A 21496-nucleotide genomic window follows, 5' to 3' on the forward strand; every position below is an offset into this window, starting at 1 on the left:
GCGTTCTTACACGTCTGGGTGAGGAGGATATGGAACATGGTGAGGGGGGAGGGAGGTTATACAGCAGCTGCAGCAGCAGTCTGTTATCCTGCTGCCGTTCCTGAAGCTCCACCAGACGCTGGAGCATGTCCGTTTGATCACGCAGCAGCCCCAGCATTGCAGCCTGCCACCTCTCATCTCGAGCGTCCCTCATGACCTCACGTTCACTGGCATCTTTCCTAAATTTAGATACCGTGTCCTTCCACTCATTCAAATGAGCTCTTTCATTGCGGGTGCATTCCATTATTTCCGTGAACATCTCATCTCGCGTCCTCTTTCTCCGCCGCCTTATCTGAGATAGCCTTCGGAACGGAGGAGGGAGGCTTGAAAAATTTGCAGCTGCTGGAGGGAGGGTTGAAAAAAAGGAGAGAAGTTTTTAAAATGATACATTTTACAGAACAATGCTTATACTCTTTCATGGTGAACAACACTATTCACATTACGTATCACATGTGATTTCAGTACAAGGTCGCATTTTCCATCTTAATATTGAGTGCCTGTGGCTTTGGTGTTAGAGATCACAGACGCAGGTCCGGGCAACAGAATTCAGCTTGCAGGCAGCCATGGTAAGCCATTGTCTTTCGGCTTCTGCGCCCTCCTTTCCCACATACCAAGCAAAGCCCGTTGACTACTGCGGTTTTCCTGTTAACCTTCAGCAGCAGAAAACAAACTAAACCCCCCCCCCCTCCAATTCTCTGGGATGATCGCTTTATCCCTCCCCCCAACGCATGGCTGGTATCAGGGAAGATCCCTGCAGAAACCAAACTAACCCCCCCGCCCCCCCTCCGCCATGAATTATCTGGGATGATCGCTGTACCCCTCCCCCCACTGTGTGGCTGGTAACAGGGAAGATCCCTGCTAGCCAAACGCGAAAAACTCAGGGCCAATTCCCCCCCGCCCCCCCCGCGCTTGGCTAACTGCAGGGAAGGATTTCTTTTCAGCCACAGGCAAACAGCCCAGTAGGAATGGCCACCTCTGTCCCCTTAATTAAATTCCCGTATTTCAACCAGGTTACCATGAGCAATATCACTCTCCTGAGGATTACACAGCGAGATAAAGAACAGATGTTGCTTGAATGCCAGCAAACACCGGGACCATACGCTGCCAGGCTTTGTCATGCAATGATACCAGATTACTTGCTGCAAGCATGGCGTGGTCAAGTGTCCTACCATGGAGGACGGAATAAGGCTGCACTGCCCAGAAACCTTGTGGCAAGGCTTTTGGAGTACCTCCAGGAAAGCTTCATGGAGATGTCCCTGGAGGATTTCCGCTCCATCCCCAGACACGTTAACAGACTTTTCCAGTAGCTGTACTGGCCGCGAATGCATCCCAAGTCCTCAGGGCAAAGTAATCATGAAAAAACGCTTGCTTTTAAAACAAGTTTTATATTTTAAAAGGTAAACTCACCTGAGGTCCCTTCCATGGGGTCATGGTCTTGGATACTGGCTTGGGAGGGTTGGGAGGGTACTTCAGTCAGGCTGAGAAAAAGATCCTGGCTGTTGGGGAGAACGGAGTGCTGGGTGCTCTCCGCAAGCTCGTCCTCCTCCTCCTCCTCCTCCTCTTCCCCGTCCGCAGAATCCTCAGGTGTAGCTGATGAGATTATCCCCGCCTTGGAATCCACGGTCAGAGGTGGGGTAGTGGTGGCGGCTCCCCCTAGAACTGCATGCAGCTCGGCATAGAAGCGGCATGTCCGCGGCTCTGACCCGGAGCGACCGTTTGCCTCCTTTGTTTTTTGATAGGCTTGTCTGAGCTCCTTGACTTTCACGCGGCACTGATCTGAGTCCCTATTGTGGCCTCTCTCCATCATGCCCTTGGAGATTTTTTCAAAAGTTTTGGCATTTCGTCTTTTCGAACGAAGTTCTGCTAGCACTGAATCCTCTCCCAATATAGCGATCAGATCCAGTACCTCCCATACGGTCCATGCTGGTGCTCTTTTTCGATTATCGGCCTGCATGGTTACCTGTGCTGATGAGCTGAGCTATCTGTGGTCACATGTGCTCTCCACGCTGGGCAAACAGGAAATGAAATTCAAATGTTCGCGGGGCTTTTCCTGTCTACCTGGCCAGTGCATCCGAGTTCAGATTGCTGTCCAGAGCGGTCACAATGGTGCACTGTGGGACAGCTCCCGTAGGCCAATACCATCAAATTGCGGCCACACTAACCCTAATTCGAAATGACGCTACTCCGCTCGTCGGGGTGGAGTACAGAAATCGATTTTAAGAGCCCTTTATTTCGAAATAAATGGCTTCGTTGTGTGGACGGGTGCAGGGTTAATTCAATTTAACGCTGCTAAATCCGAATTAAAGTCATAGTGTAGACCAGGCCTGAGGGTGTGCTAAGCATGTCTGAGATTAAAATTTCTCCCAGGAAGTATGAATTTAAATCCTCGCAACTGATGTGCTCAGTTTAGTTCCCATGGACTATTTTCGGCTACAAGTCATTAGAGTTTCAGTAAGTGTTCCAATATGCCATTTTTTCCTCCTGCTGGGATCCTTAAATAGCTGGTAGTTGAAAACTAATGAGGCAGCAATAGAAAGGTAAATTCAAAATAAATTAACAGATAATGTGGTTTTAGTCCTAATCCAATTTACATTGAAAGACTCTCACTGACTTCAGTGAGAGTTGGATCAGAACCTTCGTTTCTGATCATGGTCACCAATGAAGATAAAACAATTCATGCTTCATAAAAATAATTTAAAAAAAAAATCTTTATCCAGACAACAAAGAAACAACTGACAGCAAATATTTGATATTCAGCAATTTCTACAGAGAGTTTACAGAGAACTCTAGATTAGCAGGATATGAGAGGTTTGTTTTCATAAGTAAACAATCTTTTTCTAAATTGTTCCTGCTAATCAAATATAATTCATCTAATTTAGTTTAGCTACCTGACAAACAAAAAACTGGTTTGAACAATTTAAAAAACCAACATTACTTCTTCCATTGTTTTTGAATGTGTCATGCCTGAAGAAAGGGAACAATATCTGTGTTATTAAAATAAACACTGCAAACAAATATGATATTTTAGGTCCATTTTATGCCATTGCTTGGGTCTGCAAAAGATAGCAAGCTACATAAACTGGTTGTGTGCCAAGATGACCTATCTTGCAATGAGGTAAGAAAGATGAATGAGCCCATTAAGTTAAGGGAGGAGGGCAACCACACCTGTTCTGCAGTCTGGTAGAGAGATTTGTTTGGCAGGGCTGAGGGTAGTGAGGAACTCCTGGAAATAAAGTCTCTATTCCTGTGGCAGCCCTACTTGTATCCTGCTCCCACTTTCTCACCTCATCTATACTATATAGGGTTTCTTTTTTCTTTGCCTTCGGGTTTATGGGCCTTTATGGTACACTCACTTCACATTTTCAAGCTTTAGTCTTGCAACCATGAGCAATAGAAACTTACTTTTTTAAAGAAAAAAACAAAGTGGAGAATCTCTTGATGCCAGAACTAGCAGCTTTAAGAAAACCTCCCAATAAAATCATGAGAGATGGCAATAATGAGATTGGAGGGTTGTTTCTTCTATTCTCCCCCACCCAACTATCAGTGGGATGCCTTAAGCCTGATGAGCCCATGTTCTCTTGGTGACTGACAGATCTCCCTCTGATGTTCTGAAGACCAAATTAACTTGTGGAACTCATTGCCATGCTATTATTATTGAAGAAAACTGATTAGCAAGATTTAAAAAAAGGATTAGACATATGTAAATAAGCACAGTATCAACATTTACGTTCTCTAGCAAAAAAGAGGCTTTCTGTCTTTGTGCTTCATGTATTAGTTAAATGACAGCAGGCATCAAGAAGAAATATGACTAAGATGAGACATCATAAAAAGATTAAAATAATAAATGGTATAAAGAAGATAGTTCTTCTGTTATCTTTGTCTCATAACACAAGAACAAAGGGATGAATATTCAATTAAATTAAAAAAAAGTTGGAAATTCGAAACCGATAAAAGGAAATACTTTTTTCACACGTGGGATTAAACTGTAGAATGTGTTACCACAAGAAATTGTTGAGTCCAAGAATTGAACAAGTTCTTAAAAGGGATTGGATATTTATAGGGCTGTCAAGAATATCCAGACTTATCATAGTTAATGCTAACAAAAAATTTGAAGGGATTTTAAATCTCAGGGTTTAAACCAATCTCTAACTATTTGCGATTAGGATGAAACCTAAATTGAAGGCAGATTATCCAACATCGGCTTGCTGTGGGGTTCTTAGACCTTCCTCTGAAGTATCTGGTACTGACTTCTGTCAGAGACAGGATACCTGGTGGATCTTGGATCTGAGCCAGTATGCCAATTCCCATGTTCCTATCAAGGTTCTGCTTCTGCTTCCACTTTAGTCAATGAGAGTTTTGCCATTGATGGTTGGAGCAGGACTGGACCTTAAGTACAGAGGTTACAGCTGGATGCAGGGTACCAGAGTAGGTGGATCTAGGCTGTTTTTGTTTGAGAAGTCTTGTTTGAGAAGCTTTGAGACTGGAAGTCCTTAAGCAGAGGCGTAGCGAGCGCCCTCCGTACCCTCCGACCGGAGGGGGCCCCGCAAGGAAGGGGGCCCCTAAAAGTGGCAAAATAAATACCACATTCCAGTTTCTGCATTGTAAGGGGCCCCGCCCGGACATATGTTCGGAGGGGGCCACCGTTTGGAGGGGGCCACGTTCTTTGTTGCTACGGCCCTGTCCTTAAGCACAGGACAATACAAACAACTACGAAAATGGTCTGGGGTATGAAAACAATCTATTGCACTTAATAACCCAGAATACTAAATATGGGTCTTCACCTAGAATATGTGATCAATTAGATGAACAAATTGCTCATAGAGGAGTTATATAGTGGGCTTCAAGTAGCTTTAATTTGATCTACTTCACATCAACTTTTAAAATATCTAGTAAAAATACAAATCTCTTTGTGGGTTCCTTATTTTGTTCTATTCAGGGTTTTTTGAGGAAGTTAACAGAGGAGAGTTGAGCATCAGAGACAGATTTCAGATTTTTGAGCCTCTGGATAGATTGCCAGGTGAGATACACTCTGTGAGTTAAATTAACATTTTTCACGGACTTCAACAAATTGCTGTCACTGTATACACCGTGGGGTCTGTAGCTGCCCCATCAGCCAACTCCTTTGTTACATGAGGAAAGACTATGAAACCAGGCTTTCCCCCCACCTAGGGACACTGAGGCCTGCTGGGACAACACCACTACCCCTACAGCCGCTCCAGCCACCAGCTTTTTAATTTTAGGATGGTGCATTTATGGATTGTGAGATTGGTGAGGATTTAGTTAGAATCATAATATAAGGTTATGTCATTATTGTGAAAGACGGGAAAAAATGCAGACTATTGGCAGGGAAATGGGGATTGGTTGTCATGGCAAGATTTTGGAAATGAAGAATATTTGCTACTGGGAGGGATTCCCTCAGTGGTTAAATTAGAAAAGAAAAGGAGGAGAAGATTGCCAATGTGGATGACTGTTTTCACAGAGACAAAATTTGGGGCTGACCCATCTCTGTGATGCATCAGACTAAAATGCTAGATACAAATCAAGATCTGAACTCGTGGCTCGGCCCACCTGTAATTGTAAAACATGGGCTAAAGATCAAGTGCCTTCAGCAATCCAAGAGAGCAGGTATTCCACAAAACTGCATTTTAAAGTGTTATTGCTTTTAGAAAAGAGTATAAGACTAGTGGTTAATAGAGCACTAATTGCCATAGCAATTATAATGTAGATATTGAGGATAATAACTCAGCATCTGGGTGATTCTTCACCTTTGTTGGACAATCCTGTTCCTTTATTTTATGTACACTACTTTATATGAATGACATAAATCAGCAAACAAAGATATTTTACTACTTGCAATTGATTTTAACAGAGGAAGAGGCAAGCATATGAGTCTAATCTGATAAGCAATGGCTTGCAACTTGAAGCAACAAGATCGGTGAGTATCCTTTCCTTTGTGTGGACCAATGTGTCTGAAGAAAGACTTTGGCTCCATATGAAAAAGGAAATGAAGTCCATCATGAATGCACTGTAGCTTCTTCCCCCTCTTTATTCCTATGAGATCAGAATGTTGGGGTCACAAGAGGTTCCCCCTGCTGCCTCTTTCCTTATTCTTTGTCTAGGAGCCAGGAATCTCTGTGCTGAAAAATCATGATTCTGTCACTGACTTGCTCTGTGGCCTTGGGCAAAGTCACTAAGCTTTGTGTCTGTTTCTTTCTCTGCAAAATGGAGGTAGTAGTAACCTACTTCACAGAGGGGTTGGGAAAATTAAATAGTTAGTTTGTTCAGCACTTTGAAAACATGAAGCCCTATAAACATTCTAAGGGGCCAGTTCTGCCCCCTGCCCTTTTGGCATATAGGAATTGTAAATGGGACACCAGGAGTTGGGAAGAATTCGCCTAATGAAAGAGCAGCCATAGATCTGACATAAGTGGCCCTAGGTGGATGCGCCTTGCAAGCCCCAGCATAGTGGGAGTAGCTGTAGCACTCAGCACTGTGGAGATTCTGGGCTGCATTCCAGCCTGTAGGCAGCCCTGGATAGGCTGCTACAAGATGAAGCAGCCACTGGGGATGTTCTTATTTACAATGGAGGCCATGTTAGCCACCACAGTATCCCAGAATCCAGGCAGCACAAAGATGGATCTTCCCTTCCTTTCTTCCTGGCTGCATCTTCTGTGCTGTGGCTCCCAGCAGATGCCACACAGAATCTGGCACAAAGTATTTTTATGATTATTTTGTAATATAATGAGCTCCAGAACAGGGAGGCCCTCTGCCACTTCCTCACAAATTGGGCTCAAAATCCACATCTTTAGGCTTTTGATTAGATAGAAACTTGCAGTGGAAGCTCCACTTGTGCATCCCAGCACATGATTTGGCCCTCTGACCATAGCATGTACCTCAGCGTGCAACAAGGAGAACTGTTAGGAGAAAATCCAACATGGATATATTGCTGCTTGTAAATGGTACATTGTAAATTTGTGCAGGTTTTGGTAATCCTGCAATGCTCATGGTTCAAAATCTTTTTAAATAGTGAGCTTCCTGAGGACTAGATCTATAAACAGCATTAAAAAATCCATATAGGTAACGCGTGTTAAAATTTAAATTGCTTTGTAAAATATTTTGCAAGATGTTACCATTAAAGCAACAATTTAGTGATCTTTTTAAAATGCCATTCTCTCCAGAGAGTTCTCATCTCTCTTCAGTGTCTTTACAGAAGTTAATGAGATGTTCACTAAAATGGATAAAGAATACACCCCGGAATTGGTCTTCTACAGGTTTTTTAAAAAAGGGAAAATCTGTGTTACTTAAAAGTATTATGAAGGGCTCCTTGCTTTCATTTTTTGTGCACATGTATTTTTAATATTCTTTCACTTTAGGTCTTAGATGAAAAGCTTATTTTTGTAAAAGTGCACGCGCCTTGGGAAGTGCTATGCACATATGCCGAGGTTATGCACATCAAATTGCCTCTGCAGCCCAATGACCTGAAAACCCGAGATTCAGCTTTCAACTGGTTTAGTAGACTCTTCCGAGTCGATGAAAATATCATCAAACCAGAGCAAGAGTTTTTCACTGCCCCATTTGAAAAGGCTCGTTTGTCTGATTTTTACATTCAAGACAAAGACATCTTCTTCAACCCTGCAACCAGAAGCCGAATTGTAAGTCAATATAAAGATTTATTTATTTTCTGTCTCTAAACCCACACAAAGACATTTGTTTATTTCTCTTTGGGTATGTCTTCACTACTGGCTGGATCGGCGGGCAGCGATCGATCCAGTGGGGATCGATTTATCGTGTCTAGTCTAGACATGCTAAATCGATTCCCCGAGTGCTCTCCCGTCGACTCCTGTACTCAGATCGGCGAGATGCGCAGGCAAGTCGACGGGGGAGCAGCAGCAGTCGACTCACCGCGGTGAAAACACCACGATAAGTCGATCTAAGTACATTGACTTCAGCTACGTCATGTAGCTGAAGTTGCGTAACTTAGATCGATCCCCCCCAGTGTAGACCAGGCCAAACTCAATCAGAGCAACACAACCACCATCACCAATAACAACCAACCCTCCTGACACATTAGAAATGTAGGGAACAATCTTACATTGACTAGGAAACTGACTGGATGATCTAATGAGGTGAAATTCCAAACCTTTGTCCAACTTGGGTTCCACTTATGCCCCAAAATAGAGTTTAAGTGGGACTTAAACGGGGCAGTGGCCTTGTACAGTGAATTTCACGCAGAGAACTTGCCCCTCTTTAACGTCTATGATTCCGTGGTGACACAGTTATAGTTTATATTCCTCACTTACAAATTGCAAGAGATTCAGGGCATTTTGTATTTTTCAGGTTCATTTTATTCTTTCCCGTGTGGAATATGCAGTAAAAGACAATGTGAAAAAGTTTGGTATTAACAAACTCCTGGACTCTGGGATCTACAAGGCAGCATTTCCTCTTCACGATGTAAGTCCAATGCTTGGAACAGGTATCTTAGTTGGGAATAAATTTGTATGCTGATTGAAGACATATGTATGATTCCTATAGCAAAATACATATGGGCATTGATTTTATTTGTTCACTGACTGTCATATCTGGAGACAATGGCTGGAAGAAAATATTCTTTCAAAACTCTTTTTCAGGGGAATATTGATTTTTCCAGTAAACAGAATTTTCCACAAAAATTGTCTTTTCACAGAAGATTTCAATTTTCCTTTCAAAAACCAAACACCCAGAAACTGAAATATTTTTATCTGGAAATGCTGCAGGGATGCCTGATGGGAGTTGTATGTAGTTCAGTTGCCTCATGTCCCTATTATCCTCTATGGGCCAGGCTCCCCAGCCAGTGTATATCTTCTATGATGCTCCAGGGCCAGAAACTCCCAGGATGCATCACTTCCCTCTTCAAGAGGGAAAGCCAAATGTTCTTCCTCATCACCTTTCTTGTCGCACTATAGAATGAGAATGGAAAAATCCATTAAAAATTCTTAATACAAGTTCACATTTTCACCAAATACGTTTACAACCAACCTAGCAAGGAAATGAAGGGTTATTTCCCTCTGTACCCTCTTTTGAATCTGAAACAGATGCTCGAAGCCCTGCATTTATTCTCCAGAGTTTTCAGCCTTCATTGTAGTACATTACTGTCCTGAAGAAAGCGCCTGATAGTATGTAAGAGGTACTTAAAGTCTCATTTTTAATTAGAACTGATCCTTTTCTATTTATTTTCCCAATCCTAGGCCCCAAGCCTGCAACTGCTTACATGCATGTTTAAGCATATGACTAAACCCCATTATTTTCAATGAGATGACTCCCATAGTTAAAATTAAGCATGTGCGTAAGTGTTTGCAAGATTGGGTCCTTAATGACAAGACTCTGTACTGTCACTGCTTGCTTACTTCCTACTCCTTTTTGTAATTTGCAATGGAACTTGGGCTAAGAGATTACTCCAGACACTAGTCTCACAAGTGTAGCTCCACGGGGATCAGATTTTACACAGCCAGTGGGGCTGAAGTGGCACTGGTTGGTACAGTTACAGTCTAGTCATGTAAACTGGTTCAGCTGCCCATAAAGTTTGGGTACTATAAGTGGTTATTTTATGGGACAGTATTTCCATATTCATTCTCTTTTGCAGTCTAGATTCAATCGCCAGTTAGAGGACCCCAACTGCCCTAGTGAACGGTATCTTCTTTACAAGGAATGGGCTCACCCCCGGAGTTTTTACAAACTGCAACCATTGGATCTTGTCAGGTGGGTATGCATATGATCAATACAATTCAGAAGGACCTAGGAATTCACATAACATTTTCATGTTTTGGTACATTGAAGATTCATGCCTTAATTTTAATTGCAGATATGTACACCCATATCTGCACACACATTTGAGCAGGCTCTGTTTCTGACTTTATAAGATACATGTAACCAATCAAAATTGAGCTTCAGTGAGAAGTAGGTATTTCATGCAAATATAAAAAATCATGCAAATTCACAGAAATGGTTAGCTGTTGTACTTCTGCAGTCACACAGTGTAAAAATATGAAAATAGAGTCTAGCCCTAAATATTTGGAATAGACAGCTGAGAAAGAAATGTGGAGTTATTTGCATTTTCAAAGAGTATTTTTCCCCCCACAGGAAATATTATGGAGAGAAAATTGGAATATATTTTGCTTGGCTTGGTTTTTACACTCAAATGCTGATCGTGGCAGCAATAGTAGGACTTGCCTGTTTTTTGTATGGATACATAACAAAGGACAACTGCACATGGAGGTACCGGATGGACAGTTCAAATATATTTTCATATTGACACAGTTCTGAATACTCACAAATAGCAGAGAGTTTTCTAGGCATAAAAAAAGGGAACCTTGTTAGTGATCCCAGACTGAAGTTCATGGTACTGTTGAATGAACACTGTGAAAAGGAAATGATAAGTATATATCAGGGCTACAAGAACATTGCTGGGTCATCTAGTCCAAGGGACATGAAAGTCCTCCGATACCCTCTTATTTCTTCTACTTCTCTTGCTTTCTCCTTTCTCAGTGTGCATGTTTCCTCCTCTACTCTCTGTCCTCCTTCTCATTCCTGACATACTGTAAGCAAACAAAGAGCCATATCATGCCATCAGCTTTTAAGCAGAACTCCCTATTGAAATCAGTGGGGAGTTGTGCTATAAATCTGATGGCACGTTATGGCCCAAAGGCTTTTACAAATCAGAATATACAGAGACATTCATGTCAAATAAAAAGGACATGGAATGAAAGGGACAGATGAGCAAAATGATTAAAGCAACTAAAACATTAAAAGAGCATCCCAAAATATAAATCAGTTTTCTGCCTTCAACATAAAGAATATATAAAAGGAAATTAAAAAACAGGGAAAGAAAATGACAATAAATCCTGGGGAGAAAATAAAGAATACAGCACAGCATCTGAAACAGAATCAAATCATTAATATCTTTTAGGAAACTAAAGCTATCATGGACGGAAAGGGCTCACTAAGGACCTGATCCAATACTTAGGGTATGTCTACACTACGAAATTAGGTCGAATTTATAGAAGCCGGTTTTATAGAAATCAGTTGTATACAGCCGATTGTGTGTGTCCCCACATAAAATGCTCTAAGTGCATTAAGTCGGCGGACCGCGTCCACAGTACCGAGGCTAGCATCGACTTCCGGAGCGTTGCACTGTGGGTAGCTATCCCACAGTTCCCGCAGTCTCCGCCGCCCATTGGAATTCTGGGTTGAGATCCCAATGCCTGAATGATGCAAAACAGTGTCGGAGGGGGTTCTGGGTACATGTCGTCAGGCACCTCCCCCTCCGTCAGAGCAACGGTAGACAATCGATTCGCACCTTTTTACCTGGGTTACCTGTGCAGACAACATACCACGCCAAGCATGGAGCCCGCTCAGCTCAGCTCAGCTCACCGTCACCATATGTCCTCTGGGTGCCGGCAGACATGGTACTGATTGCTACACAGCAGCAGCTAATTGCCTTTTGGCAGTAGACGGTGCAGTATGACTGGTAGCCTTCATCGGCGATCTGGGTGCTGGCAGACGTGGGGCTGGCAGACGTGGGGCTGCATTGCACACAGCAGCAGCCCCTTGCCTTTTGGTAGAAGATGGTATATTACGATTGGTATCCGTCGTCATCGTACTGCAGTGGCTGTCAATCATGGGCACCTGGGAAGACATGCTCAGTCCTATCGAACTGTCTTGACAATGATGGTTATCAGTCGTAGTATGCTATTTTCTGCCAAGCGCCCAGTATTTTCTGCCAAGCACCCAGAAGATGCCGAGGGCTATCAGTCATGCTGCCCCGTCGTCTGCCAGCTTAAGATGTAAAAAATAGATTTGTTCTGTATTCATTTGCTTCCCCCTCCCTCCGTGAAATCAACGGCCTGCTAAACCCAGGGTTTTGAGTTCAGTCTTTGGGGGGGGCCATTCTGTGTGACAGTTGTTTGTGTTTCTCCCTGATGCACAGCCACCTTTGTTGATTTTAATTCCCTGTACCTGTACGCCATGTCGTTACTCGCCCCTCCCTCCCTCCCTCCGTCCGTCAGATACTAGTTTCGCGCCTTTTTTCAGACCAGACGCCATAGCTAGCACTGGGATCATGGAGCCCGCTCAGATCACCGCAGCAATTATGAGCACTATGAACACCACGCGCATTGTCCTGGAGTATATGCAGAGCCAGGACATGCCAAAGCAAAACCAGGACCAGCCGAGGAGGCGATTGCAGCGCGGCGACGAGAGTGATGAGGAAATTGACATGGACATAGACCTCTCACAAGGCACAGGCCCCAGCAATGTGGAAATCATGGTGTTACTGGGGCAGGTTCATGCCGTGGAACGCCGATTCTGGGCACGGGAAACAAGCACAGACTGGTGGGACCGCATCGTGCTGCAGGTGTGGGACGATTTCCAGTGGCTGCGAAACTTTCGCATGCGTAAGGGCACTTTCATGGAACTTTGTGACTTGCTGTCCCCTGCCCTGAAGCGCCAGAATACCAGGATGAGAGCAGCCCTCACAGTTGAGAAGCGAGTGGTGATAGCCCTGTGGAAGCTTGCAACGCCAGACAGCTACCGGTCAGTCGGGAATCAATTTGGAGTGGGAAAATCTACTGTGGGGGCTGCTGTGATCCAAGTTGCCAGGGCAATCAAAGACCTGGTGATATCAAGGGTAGTGACTCTGAGAAACGTGCAGGCCATAGTAGATGGCTTTGCTGCAATGGGATTCCCAAACTGTGGTGGGGCGATAGACGGAACCCATATCCCTATCTTGTCACCGGAGCACCAAGCCACTGAGTACATAAACCACAAGGGGTACTTTTCAATGCTGCTGCAAGCCCTGGTGGATCACAAGGGATGTTTCACCAACATCAACGTGGGATGGCCGGGAAAGGTACATGATGCTCGCGTCGTCAGGCACTCTGGTCTGTTTCGAAAGCTGGAGGAAGGGACTTTCTTCCCGGACCAGAAAATAACCGTTGGGGATGTTGAAATGCCTATCGTGATCCTTGGGGACCCAGCCTACCCCTTAATGCCATGGCTCATGAAGCCGTACACAGGCAGCCTGGACAGTAGTCAGGAGCTGTTCAACTACAGGCTGAGCAAGTGCCGAATGGTGGTAGAATGTGCATTTGGACGTTTAAAAGCGCGCTGGCGCAGCTTACTGACTCGCTCAGACCTCAGCGAAAAGAATATCCCCATTGTTATTGCTGCTTGCTGTGCGTTCCACAATATCTGTGAGAGTAAGGGGGAGACATTTATGGCAGGGTGGGAGGTTGAGGCAAATCGCCTGGCCGCTGATTACACGCAGCCAGACACCAGGGCGGTTAGAAGAGCACAGCAGGGCGCGGTGCACATCAGAGAAGCTTTGAAAACGAGTTTTGTGACTGGCCAGGCTACGGTGTGAAATTTCTGTTTGTTTCTCCTTGATGAACCCTCCGCCACCCCCCCCCCCGGTTCACTCTACTTTCCTGTAAACCAACCACCCCACCCTCCCCTCCCCCTTTGAGCACCACTTGCAGAGGCAATAAAGTCATTGTTACTTCACATTCATGCATTCTTTATTAATTCATCACACAACTAGGGGGATAATTGCCAAGGTAGCCCGGGATGGGTGGGGGAGGAGGGAAGGAAAAGGACACACTGCAGTTTGAAACTTTAACTCTTATTGAAGGCCAGCCTTCTGATGCTCGGGCAATCATCTGGGGTGGAGTGACTGGGTGGCCAGAGGCCCCCCCCACCGTGTTCTTGGGCGTCTGGGTGAGGAGGCTATGGAACTTGGGGAGGAGGGCTGTTGGTCACACAGGGGCTGTAGCGGCGGTCTCTGCTCCTGCTGCCTTTCCTGCAGCTCAACCATACGCTGGAGCATATCAGTTTGATGCTCCAGCAGCCGGAGCATCGACTCTTGCCTTCTATCTGCAAGCTGACGCCACCTATCATCTTCAGCCCACCACTTGCTCTGTTCATCCCGCGATTCAGCCCGCCACCTCTCCTCTCGTTCATATTGTGCTTTTCTGTAGTCTGACATTGACTGCCTCCACGCATTTTGCTGTGCTCTTTCAGCGTGGGAGGACATCTGGAGCTCCGTGAACATATCATCCCGAGTCCGCCGTTTTCTCCTTCTAATCTTCACTAGCCTCTGTGAAGGAGAAACATTTGCAGCTGGTGGAGGAGAAGGGAGAGGTGGTTAAAAAAGACACATTTTAGAGAACAATGGGTACACTCTTTCACGTTAAATTTTGCTGTTCACATTACACAGCACATGTGCTTTCGTTACAAGGTCGCATTTTTCCTTTTATATTGAGGGCCTGCCAGTTTGGTGTGAGAGATCACTCACGCAGTGCCAGGCAACAGATTTCGGCTTGCAGGCAGCCATGGTAAGCCACAGTCTTTTGGCTTTTTTAACCTTCTTAACATGTGGGAATGGTTTCAAACAGTAGCGCCCTCATTTCCCATACCATGCACCCGTTGGGTTGGCCATTTAAAATGGGTTTGCAATGTAAAAGGAGGGGCTGCGGTTTCCGGGTTAACATGCAGCACAAACCCAACTAACCTCCCTCCCCCCCACACCCAATTATCGGGGATGATCACTTCACCCCTCCCCCCCACCGCGTGGCTAACAGCGGGGAACATTTCTGTTCAGCAGAGCAGGAAGAGGCACCTCTGAATGTCCCCTTAATAAAATCGCCCCATTTCAACCAGGTGACCGTGAATTATATCACTCTCCTGAGGATAACAAAGAGCGATAAGGAGTGGATGTTGTCTGCATGCCAGCAAACACCGGGACCATACGCTGCCATGCTTTGTTATGCAATGATTCCAGACTACGTGCTACTGGCCTGGCGTGGTAAAGTGTCCTACCATGGCGGACGGGATAAGGCAGCCCTCCCCAGAAACCTTTTGCAAAGGCTTTGGGAGTACATGAAGGAGAGCTTTCTGGAGATGTCCCTGGGGGATTTCCGCTCCATCCCCATACACGTTAACAGACTTTTCCAGTAGCTGTACTGGCTGCGATTGCCAGGGCAAATTAATCATTAATCATTAAACACGCTTGCTTTTAAACCATGTGGAATATTTACAAAGGTACACTCACCAGAGGTCCCCTGTGTGCCCTCAGGATCTGGGAGCACGCCTTGGGTGAGTTCGGGGGTTACTGGTTCCAGGTCCAGAGTGATAAACATATCCTGGCTGTTGGGGAAACCGGTTTCTCCGCTTCCTTGCTGCTGTGAGCTATCTACATTATCTTCATCCTCATCTTCCTCGTACCCCGAACCCGCTTCCCTGTGTGTTTCTCCAGTGAGGGAGTCATAGCACACGGTTGGGGTAGTGGTGGCTGCACCCCCTAGCATGGCATGCAGCTTCGCGTAGAAGCGGCATGTTTGCGGCTCTGCCCCGGACCTTCCGTTTGCCTCTCTGGCTTTGTGGTAGGCTTGCCTTAGCTCCTTAATTTTCACGCGGCACTGCTGTGCGTCCCTGTTATGGCCTCTATCCTTCATGGCCTTGGAGACCTTTTCTAATATTTTGCCATTTCGTTTACTGCTACGGAGTTCAGCTAGCACTGATTCATCTCCCCATATGGCGAGCAGATCCCGTACCTCCCGTTCGGTCCATGATGGAGCTCTTTTGCGATCCTGGGACTCCATCACGGTTACCTGTGCTGATGGGCTCTGCGTGGTCACCTGTGCTCTTCACGCTGAGCAAACAGGAAATGAAATTCAAACGTTCGCGGGGCTTTTCCTGTCTACCTGGTCAGTGCATCTGAGTTGAGAGTGCTGTCCAGAGCGGTCACAATGAAGCACTGTGGGATAGCTCCCGGAGGCCAATAACGTCGAATTCCGTCCACACTACCCCAATTCCGACCCGCTAAGGCCGATTTTATCGCTAATCCCCTCGTCGGAGGTGGAGTAAAGAAACCGGTTTAAAGGGCCCTTTAAGTCGAAAGAAAGGGCTTCGTCGTGTGAACGTGTCCAGGCTTAATTCGATTTAACGCTGCTAAAGTCGACCTAAACTCATAGTGTAGACCAGGCCTTAGTCAATCATTGAAATGATTCCCATTGACTATAGTGAGTGGTGGATCAATCCCTGCACGAACAAAAATCAAGTTAATGGAGAAACAAATACAGAGAATAAGAATAGCAACTGGCTTGGTTCTGAAGTTAAAGCTGTAGTGTACAGGGCAAAAAAGTAATAGACAGACATGAGAGGTTACAAATGACTTGTATTTAAGATTTTGTTTTTTTCATTCTTTATATGTGAATCCACATATAATGTAAAAATGTAAAGAAAACAGTGAAAAATCAAAACTTCAACATAGGTTACCATAGCATGTCCATTTATGTTTGCTACTCCCTAAGGGAGAGAAAAAACTTTCTCATAGGTGAAATTCACATATGGGTGGAGGGCCTGCTAAAAGGAACTGCTTGGAACTCAAGACCTTCCTTCCCCCCCTCTTCTATAGGAGACTAGGCAGAACCAGCAGCACAGGGGAAATTCTGCTCCCCCTTTACACCCTGAATAGAGACATTGGTGGGAAGGGGCTACTGGATCTGCACTTATTCAGATCCCCTGGTCCTCTTGCGCCCTCTGTAGCTAGAACTACTTCAGCCATTTTGGCTACTCCAAGTGACTCTGCAGCCACTCCCTGGCCACTCCCTGGCCGCCTCAAACCTCCCCTACCACCATGCTCAGACTGAACATTATAGGGTGGATTTGCCCATTGTAAATCAGGTAAATGAGTCACCCTGAAATCCTGAAAATGTGAACAATAGGATTTTTTAAGATCTCTGTTTTATTTTAACATGATTTGTTTTAGAGAATAGCACCAATAGTAATGGGAGATAATTCCTTCCATGCTTCATAATCTAATTTGCAGTTTATTAAAGGCTAAGAGTGGAAGTGGAGGAGGCGCGTTGTCTGAAAGCAGCGTACTTAGGGTATGTCTACACTACGGGATTAATCCGAATTTAGATAATTCGAATTTGGGAAACAGGTTGTATAAATTCGATTGTGCGCGGCCACACTAAGCACATTAATTCGGTTTTTAACCACATTAATTCGGTGGTGTGCGGCCACACTACCCCATTTATTTTAACCACATTAATTCGGTGTTGTGCGGCCACACTAACCCTAATTCGAATTAACAAAATCGATTTTGGCGCTACTCCGCTCGTCGAGGTGGAGTACAGAAATCGATTTAAAGCGCCCTTTAATTCGAACTAAATGGCTCTGTAGTGTGGACGGGTGAAGGGTTAATTCGAATTAACGCTGCTAAATCCGAATTAATCCCGTAGTGTAGACCAGGCCTTAGCAACTTATTCCTTACTTCACCGAGTTATCACACCATCTACAACAGGGGTAGGCAACCTATGGCACGCGTGCCAAAGGCAGCACGCAAGCTGATTTTCTGTGGCACTCACACTGCATGGGTCCTGGCCACCAGTCCGGGGGGCTCTGGATTTTAATTTAATTTTAAATGAAGCTTCTTAAACATTTTAAAAACCTTATTTACTTTACATACAACAATAGTTTAGTTATATATTATATATTATAGACTTATAGAAAGAGACCTTCTAAAAACGCGAAACCTTAAATTAGAGTGAATAAATGAAGACTCAGCACACCACTTCTGAAAGATTGCCGACCCCTGATCTACAAGCATTAATGGTAGTCTGAGTTTCGTGCTTGTGTAATTGATTGATTTTATTTTTAGCCAAGAAGTGTGTGATCCCAACATTGGCGGCAATATCATAATGTGCCCGCAGTGTGATCAGGAATGTACATACTGGAACCTCACTATCACCTGTGAATCCTCTAAGGTAACATGCCATTTACATCCTGTAGAGATGGGCTTCTACGTTCAGTTGCAATAGCCTTTGTATTTTCTCTTACACCATCCATGGGGTAAAGTAGCAGCAGTGTTATTCCCCCACCAGTGCAAGATTAATGTTTCTTCAGCCCAGCAATATGAAAGGCACAAGAGAGAAACACATGAAAAGGGAAATGTTGGAAGGAAAAGGCAGAAGGGCAACCCCACAATTACCATATCAAAACAGTGTTTTCTTATTAAATAGGTTAATGTTTTTCATGTCACTTCTTGTTTGTCAGAATTACTTGTTCATTTGCTCTGTGTGTGTATGTGAGAGAGAGAGAATACAATGTATGTGTGTCATGTCAACTGAAATTCCTAGCACTGAAGTACTGGCTCTCCTCTTCCAGTACAGTGAATTGGTGGAACATTGATACGACAGCAGTTGTATATCCTTTTGCTGCATATTTGGCTCGTAGGTTTAATATAGGTTTTTTGCATTTAATTTCCTTGATTTTGCATATTGGAAGAATACTAGGAGGAAAGGTGAAGATTCTTTATTAAACCATGTAAAAGCTCAAAACTAAAGTCAAAATGTGCAACATTCTTTCAGCGTTCTTACCCCATGTAGAAAAATTACTGACCCATTACAACTAAAGCATTTATTTTTTAATTCTTTACAGAAACTGTGTATATTCGATAGCTTTGGAACACTAGTATTTGCAGTATTTATGGGAATATGGGGTAAGTCGATTTCAAGGTTTTGCTTTCTATCTACAGTTTTGTCATCTAATTTTGGGCAGACCTAAGGCATATGCCAAAAAGTGTCGCTAAATGTACAACCATTTCAGTTTCTAGTGTTCAGCAATATTACAAAAGGGAGTTCACACACAAAAATTAAGCATGACAGTAACTCTTTTTAGCATCATTTGGAGACCGATTTCAGAACCTTCAGGGGCAGATAGGAATTGGGGTTTTTTTCAGTGTTTGCTTCATCCTTTTAAACTTGGAGAAAAGTAAGAAGAAGGGATTAGAACTGCCCAGTGTTAAGCCAGCAGGAGCCACATGCTTAAACATGTCTGGCAAAGGACTGTTTTTCTCCAAAGAATCTTGGAGCTGTCTATTCCTACTAGCAGCTGCATGACTGAGAAAGGCAATGGGAAAAATAGAGTCATTTATTATACACTCTAGTAATTATTTCTTTCCTTCTTCATTTATGTAATTGATACGCTAAACATGCAGTAATTACAAGCACTAGGGACATCTTGTGGCAGTGAAAGTGTCTCTTTAATCGGGGTTCCCACTGACTGATTCTATTCTGTACTGGATTCAATGGACAAGACAAAGTTTATTTTTCCAGAAAGTGTCTTGTTTCACTGGACCGCAGAGGCAGAACCAGAATTTTCTTAACAAGGGGGCCCACGTTACCTGCCAAGTAGCAGAGATGTAGTAGTATGTGCTACTTCCCAATTTCTTCATCTACAGGACTCTGCTTTACACATGCGCTGCTGACCAGGAGGTGTGCAGATGTGTATGGGGTTCCTTCCCATTCCCCTCCACCCCCGCTTCATAGTGTCACTCATGTCCTCACCAAGCCACAATCTCTTCTTCCAGAGCAAGCCTGGAAGTGGATGTGGTGGAGGAGGCAGCGTGAGATGGCAGCCCACGGTTCAGAGAAGTGGGGAGCCAGGTCCAAGACCTCTCCCCCCTCCTCCCCTCCCACCAGAGAGCTGGGGAGCAGCCAGGACCTCTACTCCCTTCCCTCCCCTCCCACCAGAGAGATGGGGAGCGGCCAGGACATTTCCTCCCACCCCTCCTCTCCCATCAGAGAGATGGGGACTGTGAATTAGTAGTAGCAGCATTGTCTATGGCCAAGGGAGGAGCCTGAGGGCCCCCCCTTCATTAAGCCTCTGTGGATTGTCCATATTAGCAAGGTTGCTAATTGGCTTTAACTATAGCCCCTTAACCAGAGTGATTACTAGTTGGTGATTAACAAGTAATGTTGACTTGGAAGCTAGTCAACAAAGTTACAGAAGTAAGTTTTATGTTATCAGTGGTGCTGCATGAAGGGTAGTGTACAGAAGACAACTACTATAACATTTTAGAGCAATATATCGGCTTGATAAGGAAAGGTTAATATGCTTGTTATTGTAAAACATGTTCTACCTTGATCTTTTGATAATGAACTTAATATAAAGTTCTTTAAAGTAACTATTTCAATAAAATAATTGTTAAATTAAATGTGATTCTTTTAAGAACTTTTCAAAGGTATACTACGCTCAAGATACCAGCAGGAAATTCCCTAAATCAAAGATTAGAACAGTTTGATGTTAATTTGATCTTTTTTCTGTTGTCCTAATAGTTAACTTATTTGTAATTTGCCTCTTAATTAAAAATTGTGATTTTCTGTTTTGGAGTATTGTTCCAAAAATGATAAATGGAAAGTTAAACTGCATAATTACAATAATGCTTACAAGGGTCTGTTAGTAGTCTCATCATAAACCCGCTCTATAAGGAGGTGAATTGTCAATCAAAATTGTACTGAATCCAAGTGAGCCATGGTCCTGATGCCATTTCAGTTGTAATTTTCATTGAATTGTAATACTTTTGTAGATAGACTGGTCCAAATAATTTAAAGAATGTTACATTTTTAGCCCTATGATTGCATTGCTACCATTAATATACTTGTTAATAAAGGTACTTCTGTAATATGTTCCCTTCAGAGAACTCAAATAACTACAAAACATGAATGAATTAAGCCTCACAATACCCCCTGTAAAGTGGGTCTGGACTACTAAATTATAGTAAGTGACATGCGCAAGGCCAGACAGGATTAAAACCTAGATCTCCAGACTCCCAGTCATTTGTTTTAACCAGTAGAAAATGCCTTTTTAGAATAAATGAAAGAAAAGATCAGTTAAAATACAGACAGAAGAACCCGCCCTGCTCTGAGGCCTGAGCGGTACAAAACAGCTATAAAGTTATCACACCTGGAGGATTCCCTCTATGTAGGCAACTCCCTCAGTGACAGAGATATCATAGCATCTCTTGGGCCACACCCGCTTCCTGGCTGCTAGCACAGGGATTGTGGCAGGGGGAGGGGCAGCAGGCTGTAAGGCCAGGACAGCCGTGCACTCCAATAATTCCCAGCTACTGGAACAGTCCCTTGAGGGCCTTTTGAAGCTGGTGCTAATTGGAGCACCGATGAGATGCTCTAAATTACTCTGGGGACCAGACCAGTGGCCTGAGGTAGGGATGGAGGAGCTTGCTCCTCTTTGGTCCACTGGCCTTGCTCTGCAGGCTGATACAGAAGGTCAGGACCCCACTTCCCCTTTTTTGGCCTCTTGCTTGGAAAGAGTAGTTTCTGTGCTCCCCAGAGTTCAGGGAGCACAGGGATTGCCAGTGTGAGAGGCCCGTTTGAAGCCATGTAAAGGTAGGAGCCTTCCATCCATGGATGCGCTCATGCAACAGCCTCTCCCAAGCTGGCCCTAGTTTTTCTGTTTATTGCATGCTTGGTTTTGGTGAATTGACTGTAACTGTTTCTGGAAAACCTTTAGTAGGTGTGGCACTAACTCTATAGTGTATAATAAATGGTCATTAGCCTTTTCCCTATGGCAATTTTTTATATGCGCTAAGGTTTTATTTTAAAAACATCCATAACTC

At 44.2% G+C, this 21496-nt stretch overlaps 1 protein-coding gene across 2 annotated transcripts in view; it reads left to right on the forward strand.

Moving 5' to 3' along the window:
• ANO6 (anoctamin 6) overlaps window positions 1-21496 on the forward strand; it is a 128105-nt gene that overhangs the window by 80156 nt on the left and 26453 nt on the right. Inside the window, exons 4-10 of one of the 2 annotated variants that reach the window (XM_024211865.3) lie at window positions 5909-5974; window positions 7413-7691; window positions 8377-8490; window positions 9659-9774; window positions 10156-10290; window positions 17738-17843; window positions 18517-18577. In XM_024211865.3, the coding sequence (XP_024067633.2) occupies window positions 5909-5974; window positions 7413-7691; window positions 8377-8490; window positions 9659-9774; window positions 10156-10290; window positions 17738-17843; window positions 18517-18577 (877 nt within the window). The remainder of the gene's footprint in view (window positions 1-5908; window positions 5975-7412; window positions 7692-8376; window positions 8491-9658; window positions 9775-10155; window positions 10291-17737; window positions 17844-18516; window positions 18578-21496) is intronic. The other variant, XM_024211866.3, reaches the window with a different exon arrangement.

The sequence above is a fragment of the Terrapene carolina genome, unplaced genomic scaffold, assembly GCF_002925995.2.
Source record: "Terrapene carolina triunguis isolate 2854851 unplaced genomic scaffold, T_m_triunguis-2.0 Scaffold68, whole genome shotgun sequence".
In the NCBI taxonomy this organism is placed as follows: domain Eukaryota; kingdom Metazoa; phylum Chordata; order Testudines; family Emydidae; genus Terrapene; species Terrapene triunguis.